Source organism: Pleurodeles waltl, chromosome 4_2 (genome assembly GCF_031143425.1).
Source record: "Pleurodeles waltl isolate 20211129_DDA chromosome 4_2, aPleWal1.hap1.20221129, whole genome shotgun sequence".
In the NCBI taxonomy this organism is placed as follows: Eukaryota; Metazoa; Chordata; class Amphibia; order Caudata; family Salamandridae; genus Pleurodeles; species Pleurodeles waltl.
Window position 1 is genome coordinate 47,502,413 of NC_090443.1, and position 13,128 is coordinate 47,515,540.

At 45.3% G+C, this 13,128-nt stretch overlaps 1 protein-coding gene across 5 annotated transcripts in view; it reads right to left on the reverse strand.

Moving 5' to 3' along the window:
• The window catches only part of DGKA (diacylglycerol kinase alpha), a 271,946-nt gene that overhangs the window by 6,381 nt on the left and 252,437 nt on the right, over window positions 1–13,128 (reverse strand). For all 5 annotated transcript variants that reach the window (XM_069230603.1, XM_069230602.1, XM_069230599.1 and 2 more), the window contains 5 exons: window positions 11,215–11,279; window positions 10,495–10,585; window positions 10,012–10,207; window positions 6,579–6,699; window positions 2,957–3,017 (listed from right to left, as the gene is read on the reverse strand). In XM_069230603.1, the coding sequence (XP_069086704.1) occupies window positions 2,957–3,017; window positions 6,579–6,699; window positions 10,012–10,207; window positions 10,495–10,585; window positions 11,215–11,279 (534 nt within the window). The remainder of the gene's footprint in view (window positions 1–2,956; window positions 3,018–6,578; window positions 6,700–10,011; window positions 10,208–10,494; window positions 10,586–11,214; window positions 11,280–13,128) is intronic.

Here is a 13,128-nt window from a genome sequence, read left to right on the forward strand (position 1 = left end):
TCTATTGTACCCCCTCCCCAGCCCAGCTCAGCATTTTCTTCATCCACTATCAGAGCAGGTGGCGGAACTAACATGTAGTAAGTCAAATTTCACACTCCTGGGTGATTTCAATATTCATGCAGAGGATCAGGATAAAGCTTTCTGATATGGAAGCCTTAGACCTCACCCAACGAATAGATGGTCCTACCCACACCAAAGGTGACACTATTGACATAGTTTTTAGTAACCTAACCGAATTAACGGTTCTGCCCCCACCCCATTGATTTGGTCGGACCACTTTCTAATTCCTTTTTCCCTCCCTGTCCAAGGATTTGATAAACCTCCCAAAAGCATTACACAATTGTATAGGCGCTGGCATAAGCTCAGGATATGAAGAAGAATGGATATCCATTTTGGATAAATCCATTCCCACCTTGGATGGGAATTTATCCACTTCATCAGACTTATTTAACAATTGGATCAGGGAAAGCTTAGACATAATCCTTCCATTTACATCCAGGCCAAGGGGTCATTAAAAAAAAAGTGCCCCCTGGATTTCCACCCACTTGAGAATGATAAAGAGGGAATGTAGGCAGCTTGAGCGGAAATGGAGGAAAACCTATGATATTCCCTCCAAGGATGAATATAGGAAGGCGATCTGAAGATTTCATGCCGAAGTTAAAAAAGCGCAAAGCACATACTATGCAGAGAAAATTGAGCAGAGCTCTAACTCGTCAAAAGAAATCTTTCATATTTTAAAAGATTTCACCATTCCCCAAGCGCACACCAAAGCTGTAGAGGGCTCTCATGAACACAGTAATGCTTTAGCTGTATTTTTCAGGGAAAGATTGCGGATATTCATGCAGCCTTTCAGTCAATCAGGCACCATCCACTAGCCACAGAAGATCATGGCTTTAAGGGCCCCGTAAGGTTTACGCAGATTCCCCCTCTTTCCTCTGAAACTATTCTGTCAGTAATATCCACACTTAAGTCTGGCTCCCCGCAGGACCCGGCTCCGCCTTCAATTTTAGGACTAGGGGCCTCCGTCATAGTACCAGTTTTAAGAGAGTTACTAAATCTATCACTATCAGATGGCATCGTCCCCCCCACAATGGAAACATGCAATTGTAAAGCCACTGATCAAAAAGCCCAATCTCGACACTGCCTCACTTAATAACTACAGACCAATTTCCATGCTTCCTACCCTTGCCAAGATACTGGAAAAACATGTCAATACTCATCTCTCAAAGTTTCTGGAGGAGAACAACCTTTTGCATCCCTCCCAGGTGGGTTTTAGACTATTACACAATACAGAGTCCGCACTGATTGCGGTTACTGAAGAAGCAAGGAAACGCATGGACCAGAGCAGGGCATCAGAAATAGTGTTATTAGATCTGAGTGCCGCCTTCGATACGGTAAACCATCGGATTCTACTTCAAATAATGAGGGAAAGCGGAATTTCAGGAAATGCTGTACGCTGGTTCGCATAATTCTTGGATGCACGTTTGTTTCAAGTGCTGGATCAGTCCTTTTACTCCAGCTGCTTTAGGAGCAGCTGGGGAGTGCCCTAGGGCTCCTCTCTGAGCCCTACACTATTTAACATTTATATGGGCCCACTGGCTAAAATAGTGGAACCATTTGGTCTCTTTCCTGTTTCATATGCTGATGACACTTAGCTGGTGGTTTCTTTCTCCACTGATCAGAACTTCCTCGCTTCTCAACTTACTCCCTGTCTGCAGGCGATCTCCAAGTGGATGCTGGACTCTAAGCTGAATGAAGGGAAGACGGAGTTTGTTTTTGGAGGCCCAGGCAAATCCTAACCTAGTTTCTCCTGTTCACAGGCCATTGGGAGAAATCCCCCCCCCCCCTCCCCTCCCACGCCACGCCGGGGAAAAATTAAGAGTTTAGGAATGTGGCTAGACCCTTGGCTAACCATGGAGCATCAGGCAAAAATAATATCCTCATCCTGTTTTGGGCTATTCAGATTGCTTAGGAAAATTCTAAAAATTCTCCCTTTCACTGCAAAAACGCTTATCATACAGGCCCTAATAATTTTGCGCCTGGACTATGGGAATACTCGGTTTCTTGCAGCACCGAAATATGTGGTGAAAAAACTTCAGCTGGTTCAAAACGCTGCTGACCGACTTCTTTTTAAAATACTTAGTTATAAATTGGCCAGTTCTGCTCTATCCTCTTTGCATTGGCTCCCTGTGGAGCAAAAGATAAAATACAAATCTCTCTGCCAAATTCACAGAGCCTTATATGGCAAAGGCCCACCGCTTTTGAAAACCTTAGCCTTTTTTTATGTCCCTACAAGGCAACTGAGATCCTCTTCTGCTGCCCTTGTATCCACTCCTCGAATTGAAAAAGCTAAATTGAGAGGAAGATCTTTAACTTATCTTGTTTCTAAACTGTGGAACACACTGCCCCTGATGCTACGACAAACCAGTCAAGAACTTCCATTTCAGAAGTTATTGAAAACCTGGCTGTTTTAGTACCAGTTCCTCAGGTTGTGTCTTTGAAGGTTTCCCGTAAGCGCTGGGAGGCCTTTGGGTAGCTATGCGCGGTATAAATGTTCATAACATAACAAGGTAGGGAGTGGGCGTTTAAAACGTTTCTTGGCTCAAAATCAGCTGACAAAAAAAAACAAGAGTGGGGGCGAGAGGGAATCACACATTTAAAGTCTGTGAGTTCACGCCAACAGGACTACGAAACTGTCTTGCTGCAAGACCCATAATCTGGAGTTCTCTCCTCCCCTAAAATCCAAATGTAAAAGAAAACTGAAGAGCAGCCGATTCTGTCCATCAGGAAGGCAACGGCAGATAAAGAAATCATTAAAACAAAGCCCAACCCAAAAGGATTGTCTTAAACTCTTGTTATTTCGAACAGAACCACTAGATGGCAGGGGTGTGGAAAAATATGCGACTCTATAATAGACGCAATGTATGATCCAAGTAATTTGAGAGTCGGTACTTACCGTGCAAGGAGGCTGCATCCACGGCTCCCCGTCAATCTGCATGGGCAGGTGCTTCGATGTTCTGTCAAAACAAGGGAATAATGCAAACCAAAAGTGAATAAAATGTGCTAATTAACGGAGGCACAGAATTCTCTATGCCTAGGACTGAGGAAGAGATGTCCTCAGCTCCCTTATCCCTTGTAAGGAGCCCCTTCGCTCCCCTGAGCCTGAGAGGAAGGATAAATAGTCCCTTGAGTTCGGGAAAGTGAGACCCACAGCCGGCCTGCCTGGCAGAGAAGGTCGCTGCCTTGTGCGTTGGAGCAGTGTTTTAGTTTTAAGTGGAAATATAAAGTTGGTGCTACTCACTATCTAGGGGGTACCCGTTCGCTCCTGAGAAGCCTCGTTTTTCTCCCATCTAGAGTATTGCAGCCGTGCTGACATTAAAAGTGTTGCATCAGTGCTGAGAAGTGCAGGTACTCTCCAGTGGCGTAACAAAGGCCCTGCGCTCCAGGGTAAAGGGGGGGGGGGGGGGGGGGGGTGCTAGTTTCGTTATGCCAGTGGTACTCTCCCTTTCAAATTACACAAGTGCAGGTACTCAGCACTGCTTTGAGAGGTGGAATCATTGTGCTGTCTGTGGTTGCCAAGTTAGGTAGGGTCTCAACTTTTAGGGAAAATACATTATAAAATGAGGGGAGCATTGGCTGCATGGTCCACTTAAGGCGCCAGTCTAGGGCTGCCTCTAGAACAACTGTACCACGGCGTCTCGGAAAGAGAGGTCCTCCGCACGCCTTTAGCTTTCAGCCCCACTGTTAGAAATGGGGTTCCTGGTTGGCTAGGGTAGGCACCTCAGCCAGGCAGGGACCACCACTCTAGTCAGGGCAAGGGAGCTCCACCTCCAAGATAACCCCTGCTCACCCCCTTGGTAGCTTGGCACGAGCAGTGAGGCTTATCCCAGAGGTAATGTGTAAAGCGTTTGCACAACACACACAACACAAGTGACCCAATAAATGCACCATAAAGAAAACTTCACAACAAGTTATATAAACATAAACCGTAGTGCAAAAAACATAATTAGACCAAAAACATGTATCAGTAATATCCAGCTACACAAGCAGTTGTAAGAACATTACACAGGCTACTAATACTCTGTGAAAGCAAGCAGGAGTCAGGTAAACACATAGGCTACTAGTATTCTGCAACACAAGCAGCATTATTACAAGAGTAACTGTATATAGGATGAACCATCCCCTAATGGCAGGCGACAATGAATGCCAATAAAACAAAACATTTCAATTTTTGCAAGTGTCATAAAACATTACTCTTCCCCGGCCAAGGTCATCAGTAACTCCTCCCTCCCAATGCATGTAGGGTAGACAGTGGAAACTATCACTACACCACAAAAGGGTACAACCTATTACTCCTGGTCATCACCCACCGCACACAAGGATCATGAAGGCATAGCACGTATCGGGGGAATTCAGAGCCTTAAAGTAATTATTATGAACACCTCCACCCAGAGGCTACAGTGCACCTGAGCTTCTTTTGCCAGGGGTACACTGAGGGAAAACCCACCACGTCAGCATAGGAGCTCCTGCACTCCTCTTACAATCAGTGTGGTAATTCCTATGTGTAGGAAAGTGACCCCACTCCTCTCGCGGGGGTCACAACGTAGACAATACCCCGCCTCACCAGGGCCCCGGTGGGGCCAGGAAGTGTGGGATCCCTTTCTTCAAGGCTCCTGCATGTGGCATCCAATACAGTTCAGCTACCCACTGCACAGACTGTAAGAGCACACTCCTACTAAGAGAAATGCGGTCCGATCAGAAGAGCCTCAGGAAATCCTTTCTGACACGGAGGTTGCCAATCTGGGCTCCATTGCAGCGCTAGAAGTCTGTCTCCATTGCCATGAGGGCCTGGCCCAGAGCGACCTCTCCGTCAAGTGGGGACCATCCCGGGAAAATGCTGCCCCCTTCTCTGTAGGTCCCCGCCCTCTTCTGCACAGTGCTCCTTTAGGCAGCGATGTATGCACTAAAATAGATGCCGGCCTGTGCCCTGCGGGCACAGGATGGGGCGTGTTTGCCCACAGTCAAGTTCTCCTCTTTTTCCGACCCCCTCTTCATGGTAAGGTGGGGGCCAACTCGCTGAGAATAGCAGTGCTACCCATGTGCTCTCAGGAAAGTAGGCTGCAGCGATTGACCACGCGCTAATCCCACGCTGGGCTGCTCATGCTGAAGTTCCAAAGAAAGCACTCACCACACGCTAGCAAGTAAGAAACAAGAGAGTGAAAGGCACGCCACCCAGCCCTGAGAGATCAACTGGTGAGAATGAAAATGCAGGGGGCCAGTGGCAGGCCAGCACATCTGGGTCCTTGCAGGTAAAGTGGGAGTCCTTGTGACCTAGCAGGTCACAGGTTAGTCCTAGTGGTGGCTCCTTCTGGCTTAGTAGTCCCTTACAGCAGCATTTGGTGCCAAGTCCACACAGTGTCTAAAAATGTGTGGGATAACCCCCTATACTTGTACTCGTTCTGCTCAGCCTTTACAAAGGTGGGGAGGGGGGTCCAACCAGCACTAACCGGTTCCAGGAATGTCCCATTTCTCCTCCAGCACTGGCTTCAGACATCAGTCGGGGGTAAAGGAGCCCCTTGTGTGAGGGCAGGACACAACTTATACAAATGTAAGTGCGCTTGCCTCTCCCATCCCAGGAAGTCCATTCAGTATGCAGATGTACTCCTATTACACCTCTGCCCCTCCCCTTTATGCTGGCTGTCTGGAAAGTATGCACAAAGCCCAGCTTTCACTCTACCCCAGATGTGGATTGGAGTCAGGGTGCAAAAGCACCAGAGTTGTAAACACAGAGAAATGCCCACTTTCTAAAAGTGTCATTTCTACAATGGTAATATAAAATCCACTAACACCAGTAAGCAGTATTTCTTACTACCATTCCAACCATACCAAACATGCCCATGCCACCCCTCATAGATCAGAAAATACCACTTAGCCATATGCAAGGGCATTTCCAATGAGATCCTATGAGAGGAGCAGCACTCGAAGTAGTGAGAAACTAAATAGGCTGTTCGTTACTACTAGGGCAGTAGCACAAATACATATGTCCTACCTTTTACAGACACAGCACTCTGCCCATAGGGCTATCTAGGGCCTACCTTAGTGGTGACTTAGGTGTAGCAAAAAGGCAGTTTAGGCCTCGGCAAGTAGTTTGACATCCCAAGTCAAGGTTGCGGTAAACTGCACACGCAGGCTCTGCAATTGCAGGCTTGAGACAGGTTTGAAAGGCTACTTCTGTGGGTGGCGCAAGCGGCGCTGCAAACCAACTAGTAGCATTTAATTTACAGGCCCTGGGTATAAGGAAACCACTGTACAAGGGACTTGCAGGTAAATTGAATGTGCCCATCAGGTGTAAGCCAATCATATCAAGTTTAGAAGGGAGAGCACGTGTACTTTGGGCACTTTATCACTGCTGATCAGTGCTAGAGTCCTACAGCTAACAAAAAAAGAGGTCAGAAAAATAAGAGGAGGAAGGCAAAAAGTTTGGGGATGACCCTGCAAAAAGGACCAGGTCTAACACCCACCAAGCCTCAAGGTGAATCCCACAGCTTAGTAGTGCCTGGGAGAGCCCACATACTTACCGGATAGTTATTTCTGAGCACTTGGCCAGCCGTCTGCCTGCGCTCTTCAGCCCGGTGTAAATCTGGCCCATCTCGATGACTCCTTCCAGACCCACCACCTCCAATCGTTTATCGCTGAGATCTGTAAGCAGATGGGAGAATAGAGCTGTTAGACTGGTCAGGGAGTTCTGTAAGAATAGATAGGAAAAGCATTTAGCCTGACATGGGTCTCTCCTTCAACCTTCCTGAAATATTATAACATTTTTGATTAGCAGAGCTGTTGCCTCAAACTTGGTCTCTTGTGAACTTTGGTTGCAGCTGTCTCCTGCAGTCTGTGGTTCTCCCCGCTGGTGGGGCTTTCGCGGGGTGTATGTCTTGGGATCATTCACTGGACATTCTGTGTGTGCAAGCTGTGGGTTGTGGCTAGTGCAATGGATGGTGCTCCACTGGATGGAACGAGGTGGAGGGAGGGGCCTAGAAACCTTCTGCTGATCTTTGGTGTGTCAGAGGTTGTGAGTGATATAGTGGCATACCCTCACTAAGCTCTTGTGGTCTGTGTGTTGCGTGTAGAGGCACCAGGCGAAAAGGTTGTTTGTGGGATCTTCCAGCCTTTTTCCCAACTAGAGCAGTGAATCGTGGGGTTGTTGGACACATGTGACCTAGCTTCTAACCACTGATCTGTGTATTTTGGCCAATTTCTATGCATGGGGTAACTAGGCTATCCCACGTTACCAGAGACGCAATGCTCAGGTTCAAGGATCTTCTTTTACAAATCACTGATCCAGGAATGTTAGTTCAGCTGTAACAACTCAAGTACATCTGGACTGCAACACACAGAAGTGCTTAGTTTGTTAATTTGAAACCATGGAGCGGATTACTGCATTCAGGTTGGTTTCTTCAATTGGCCTTGAACATGTGCATGTGCTTTTCATGGGGCTACCATATGGACTTTGGGATTTGCTTGATCGCAAATAGGTACGTGCTTACACGTTTGGATATAACTCAGCGGTTCCTTGAGGCTAGTTCTTGAAAAGAGTATTGAAGAGGTTCTGTCTGGTTGGACTATATTCAAATGTAACTTTCCCTTGCAGGCAGGTACTGAATGTTATCCTGCTATTATACAGCATGTTTGCGGTGTCTTAGTGCGTAAGTTTATTAAACTGTGGATACATTTTATAGCTGCACCTGAGTTTTATCATTATGTTCCTTTAACTAGCCTTGATTTTGTTGAACTCTTGCTCTATTTTTCTTGTACGGGCCCTATAAACCTCCATCTTGGAGCTGTCCAACAAGACTTTAATTTAAGAGGGTTTTCTCAGATAATAAGCCCGCCGCGCTCCTGCCAGCTGCTTGCTTTCCACAGTGGTGTTTATAATGTTGATGGGTTATCTTTAGCGTTTGTACATCGAGTGAAAAACTTGCTGTTGGCTCCTGTTTTGAGCCTGGGAAATCCAATGCTGGTATTTGAGGAGGAAGTGTGGCGAATTCCCCATTATTATTTTTATCATGGACTTGCTGCCTCCCTTGGCTAAAGTACACAGTTGGGAGTATTTTATACAGCCCTAATGAACTGTCATTGCTTTAGACTTGTATTTCACAGTTTAGGTTTTTATATAAAGGCATAGTTTATCCGCCGTTGGCCATTTTCTCTTTCCCCTTTTTTTGGGGGCTAATCTTCTCATAGGGTCCACGGCGATATAAATCAAACCGAAGTCACTGTACCAGCGAACTCCTAATACTGTGGAGAGGAAACTTCCATTTTATAATGCTTGATGAGTCTCTGAAGCCGCGCACTGTGAGAGGATGAGGCAGCCATTTTGGAATGCTACCAACTTTCATTTTTTGTCAAATATGAATGCCCACTGAAAATCGAGTGGAATTTATTAGTTTTATTAAACTTTTTGGGCAATGAACAAGTAGGAAGATAACATATCCTTGTTTTGTTTTTTGTGTCTTCTGCTGATGGATCTAGAATTGCATCTGGCTCTTCACCAGGAATGAAGGGTCATTTTCATTCATATCAAAGTACCATGGCAATGGAAGCTTTTATAACCAATCTACGCATCGTTGTTATGAAAAATGCAACTCTATAAATGTGAACCAGGCAATATATTTTGCACAGTGAAATTCATCATTTTTTAAAAACCTCAAGTATGTCCCTTCTGCCCATTTGTTTGTGTAGAACCCTGAGTTTTTGTGTCCAAGACAAATCAAGCTTTGTGCCAAATGCCCTGGGCCATATGTGAAGACAGGAACAGAATCAAGCCTTTTGTCCAACACTTCAGCATGCCCAGAGGGGGTAGTAGTATTGCTTGTTTAATAACAACATTATTTGGAACACCTGCAACTTAATTGCATCTGAATCCCTTCCAAGTCGAGTGAACAAATGTGTTTTTCTTTCCTAAAAGGCCCCTTTTGTCTTAACCAAGGAACATTTCCAAGATTGCTGTACTTGGGCACTAATGAGGGTTTTTCTCGTTTAGCTCTGGAGCCTTCAGTTGCTTCTTGATATGGAAAAGTGCGCCTAAAATCGATGTTGTAACAGGATAATATGATGGTGGTTAGGCTTGGGTTCTATTAATCTGTTGTTCACTCCTGGGAAAGGCAAAGTGCACCACATAATTTTTAAGCCACACCCCATGGAAGGCAATCTTGAATCCGCTCTTTCTGGCTAATGATTGGAATAAGAGCTAACTGGGAGCAGGCATTTCTTTACATTCCATTCCTAAGTTAGGGGGGGGGGGGGGGCGGAGAGTGACTGGGCCCTGGCAGTGCTTAATTTGTAAATAAAAAGGTGCGGGTGCCCAAAGCCTTCCTCTTAAACACGCGGCTGCTGCATTTAAATGTGCGAGGATGGAATACTGAGAAAGCGTAATCCTGAAGCCATCTCTGGCCTCTTCAATCCATTTACAGCCACTCCTGCCCCTTCAGCTCACTCTTGCAGCTTTCTACTTTCTCCCTTTGTGACACTTTTTCGTTTTTCTCTTCCTCCGTCTTTCCCATATGTGTCTTTTGCTCGCAGCAAATGCTTGAGGCAGAAGAATAAGCCCCGGCCCTCAAAAATAAGTGCCGGTGCTCAGCATTGGAAACAATATGCACAAATTAAGCACTGGGCCCTGGATTCCCTATATGGTTTATGTCTGGGGTGACAGACGTTTTGGCCTGGATCCTCTATATCTGTATATTTAATGTATCAGATAACGAGATTCTCTGGGTTCTGGATTCCCTAATCACCAGGGTGGTGTGCCTGGGGTCCAAAACACACATGAAAAAAAGAAGGTAAAAGTTAAGAAGGGTCATTAATACCCACTAATAACGAAACCCGAGTGGATTGTCAAAATTGCCCTCATCCACTTGACAGTGACATGCTTCATCATAGGGTGCAACTTTCCATTAAGTGACATTCTGCAACATTCCAGGTGGTGCCTTGACCTTTCTCTTTAGCCCTTCATACCTTGAACACAGCACTTGAGGATATCAGGGTCTGTAACAGCTTCTGGTTGGTTCTTGTCAGAAGGATTCCCTGCTACACCGCTCAGTGGCTTTTTGGTTTCACCCCAAAGATTGGAGCCGCCGTGCATGCTGGGAATGTTGACCACTGCTATGCCTTCGAGAGACAGGCTGCTCAGGTCCAGCACCTTCCCACAACACTGAAAGGAGACAGAGAGGCAGGTATAACTGTGTGCATTTTGTATAAAGGCAGAATTATTAACTTTGGCATGAGTCGACAGGAAGATATAATAATAGGCATTTCACGGAAAGCAAGAGATGGTAGAGTGACTGACGCATCAGCTGCAAGGCAGGGGCTCTGACAGGTCCAATATAACAACAGACGAGGCACTAACTAGCCACTCGGTTCCAATCTGACTACGTCAAATGACGGAAAGTGAAATTAACCTCAATATATGCTGCTCAGGTTTTTGCAGGCCATACTAACCTCGACGGTAATATATTCCTTCAGCTTTTTACAGGTGGCTGATAAGGACTCAGATGTGGCAAACTCGAAGTACAACAGCTTGTTCTTCATCCTGTTAACAAGGAAAGAGGCGGAGTTTTAGACAAGTGCATGCCCTTTCTCGGTTCAAACTATTCTTCCAGCAAGATCAGGGGAGCAACTGGAAAGTGAGGCGTGTCTGGATTTACCCAGCACAGTGTGGTTATTTAAAGACCGATGGTCTTGTTTCTTCAGACGAGATACCCTAGCAGGAGTTGGTGCTCGACCGGCAGGGATATGAAGCAATGCTATTTCAAGTGATATTTAGAAATCTAAGGCGGAATGAACAGGTTGTTGGACGATGGACAGCCGGGGTGTAAACAAAGAGCCCCAATCGCAACGGAGGCTGCCACATCCTCAGCCAAATGGACTCCAAGCCCTGATTGGTTTAATTTTGAGGAGGGGAATCCTAAAATCATGTGAAGGCATGTCAGGTATTTTTAAATAATCCCCGGTTCCCTAAGCTAAACATAAATGCAGAGGAGAATTCCCTGCAACAGAGAGAATAAGTGGTTAGAATTATATACAGAGAGAAGAATGGAGAGGAAAAGGGAGAGAAAAAATGACAATGGAAGGGGAAAAAGAGAGAAGGGGAGAGATAAATGAGGATGAGGGAGAAAGAAAGGTCAGGTTCCAAGGAGAACCCAAACGATTCACGGTCACCTGCTGTTGAATTTTTCTGGGTACTTCTCCCTCATCACGTGGAACCTGTGTGCGATGGAGGCATCCTAAGGAGACAGAAACAAGGGAGGCATAGTGAGAGACGACAGGGTGGGATTAAAGCAGCCAGAGAACGTAGGGTCTGACATTTGCTACCTCAGGCTTATTCAGTTAGGGATCCAAGCCCAGCTGATACAGACTTCAGCCAAGGGACACAGCATGTCAAATATTCAGAATGAGAATACCTATGTTAGACAAAACTCCAATGTCTCTTGGTGAGATTTCCTAATTCAGAGAGAAACTAATCCCTTAGCTACAAACTTAAACATGCTTCGTCTCACTTCCAATGGGCCCCACTACAATGCATTTCTGTCGGTAAGAAAGATTTTAAACTTGTTTTAACTCAAAATCTCTTTTGAACTTATTGTCAGGAATACACCCATATTTTTACACTCAAGAAAAACACTGCATTTGCAAATTTCTTTCTTTATGTTTGTGCTCCAGGAGTTTTATGCTGTATTCCCAGTTTGAAAGCTCCAAGGAGGCCAGTATCGACAAAAGTAACAGCAGTGTAGATAAAACTAAAAATGGCATTAATAATTGGCCGCATAGCAGGGGCCAAGAGAAGAGAGATTAAGCCAAGATAGGAGGCACATGCCCATTTTTTTGGACTTGTCTGGCCTTAAATCAAGTAACCTAATTGATATATATATATATTTTTGTTAATATCTCAATCAATAAATACTTTATTTCAGCATCCGGTGCCATAAAAGTCATACAACACAACAATAAATAATAAACTTCATAAAAATATTTCAATAAAATAAATAAAAACATATCAAGGGCATCAGTACAGTGCAGTAGACCGTTCATGAGTTACAGAGTAAAATTTTGAAAGTACGAGTGCAATTGCAGGGGAAAATTGAGGGGCTATGGATTCTTGACCTGCTTCTTTCTAATGCGCCACATGCCTCTGAGGAATTTAACAACAGCAGTAGCAATAGGTGAGCTGGAATCAGATTTTAAAATCCTCATAGCTGCGGCATGATCTCGAGTGCCCAACTGTTTGCAAGTTGGAGCAAGCCATTTCCCTTGTGGGGAAGCATAGGAAGGGGAATGCAAAAAAAACATGAGCAGTGGACTCCTGACATAAATTACAGCTGGGACAATGTGAGTTGGAGGAGTCCTGTTCTGCCATCTGGTTGTAAATGTATTAAGGGGAAGACAGCCAAATCGAAACTGCATGAAGAGCTTCTTATCACTTGGGTCTAGGATACCATCCCATCAAGATAGGGCTCCAACAGCCAGGTGGACTTGAAATCTAAAAAAAAACTCACTTGTTAGTCACCCTACAGCGGAGGGGAGAGACATGAACTGCACTACCCATTCCCTATAGCAGGACTTCACCCTTTCTTTAGTAGGTAGAGGCCCCGAGGGGGGTCAGTTCCATAAATCTCCCAACACAATGGCGATCAAGGATGATTTGACTTAATTGATCTACTTGATCTTTTTGGAGGTATACAACAAACAGACTTCTCTAAAGGCAGTGGTATAGGAGGTCAGTTCAGGAGTAGCCCTATTCTCCTCCAAAACAGCAATGGTTTAAGTTTAGCTGTTGCTGCTAGTGGTTTGTGAGCCATATCCAAATATAGGGGAAGGAGCGAGGTACTTGGGGGCAAGGAAGCAAACTTTCTCAAGAACATATGTTCAGTGCGAGTGAGGTCCTCAAAACCCCAAAGTTCTGCCCCATAGAGTTTTGGACTAACAGACTTCATGTCATAGATCTAGAGGGCTGCAGCAATAGGTCTAGTAGTGGATGAGTGGTGCTCCATCAAAAGAACTACGACCAGTTGGCTAAACTTCAGAGACGTGGAATTAATATGGGTTTTCCAGGACATTTTGTCTGATAGTTTAATC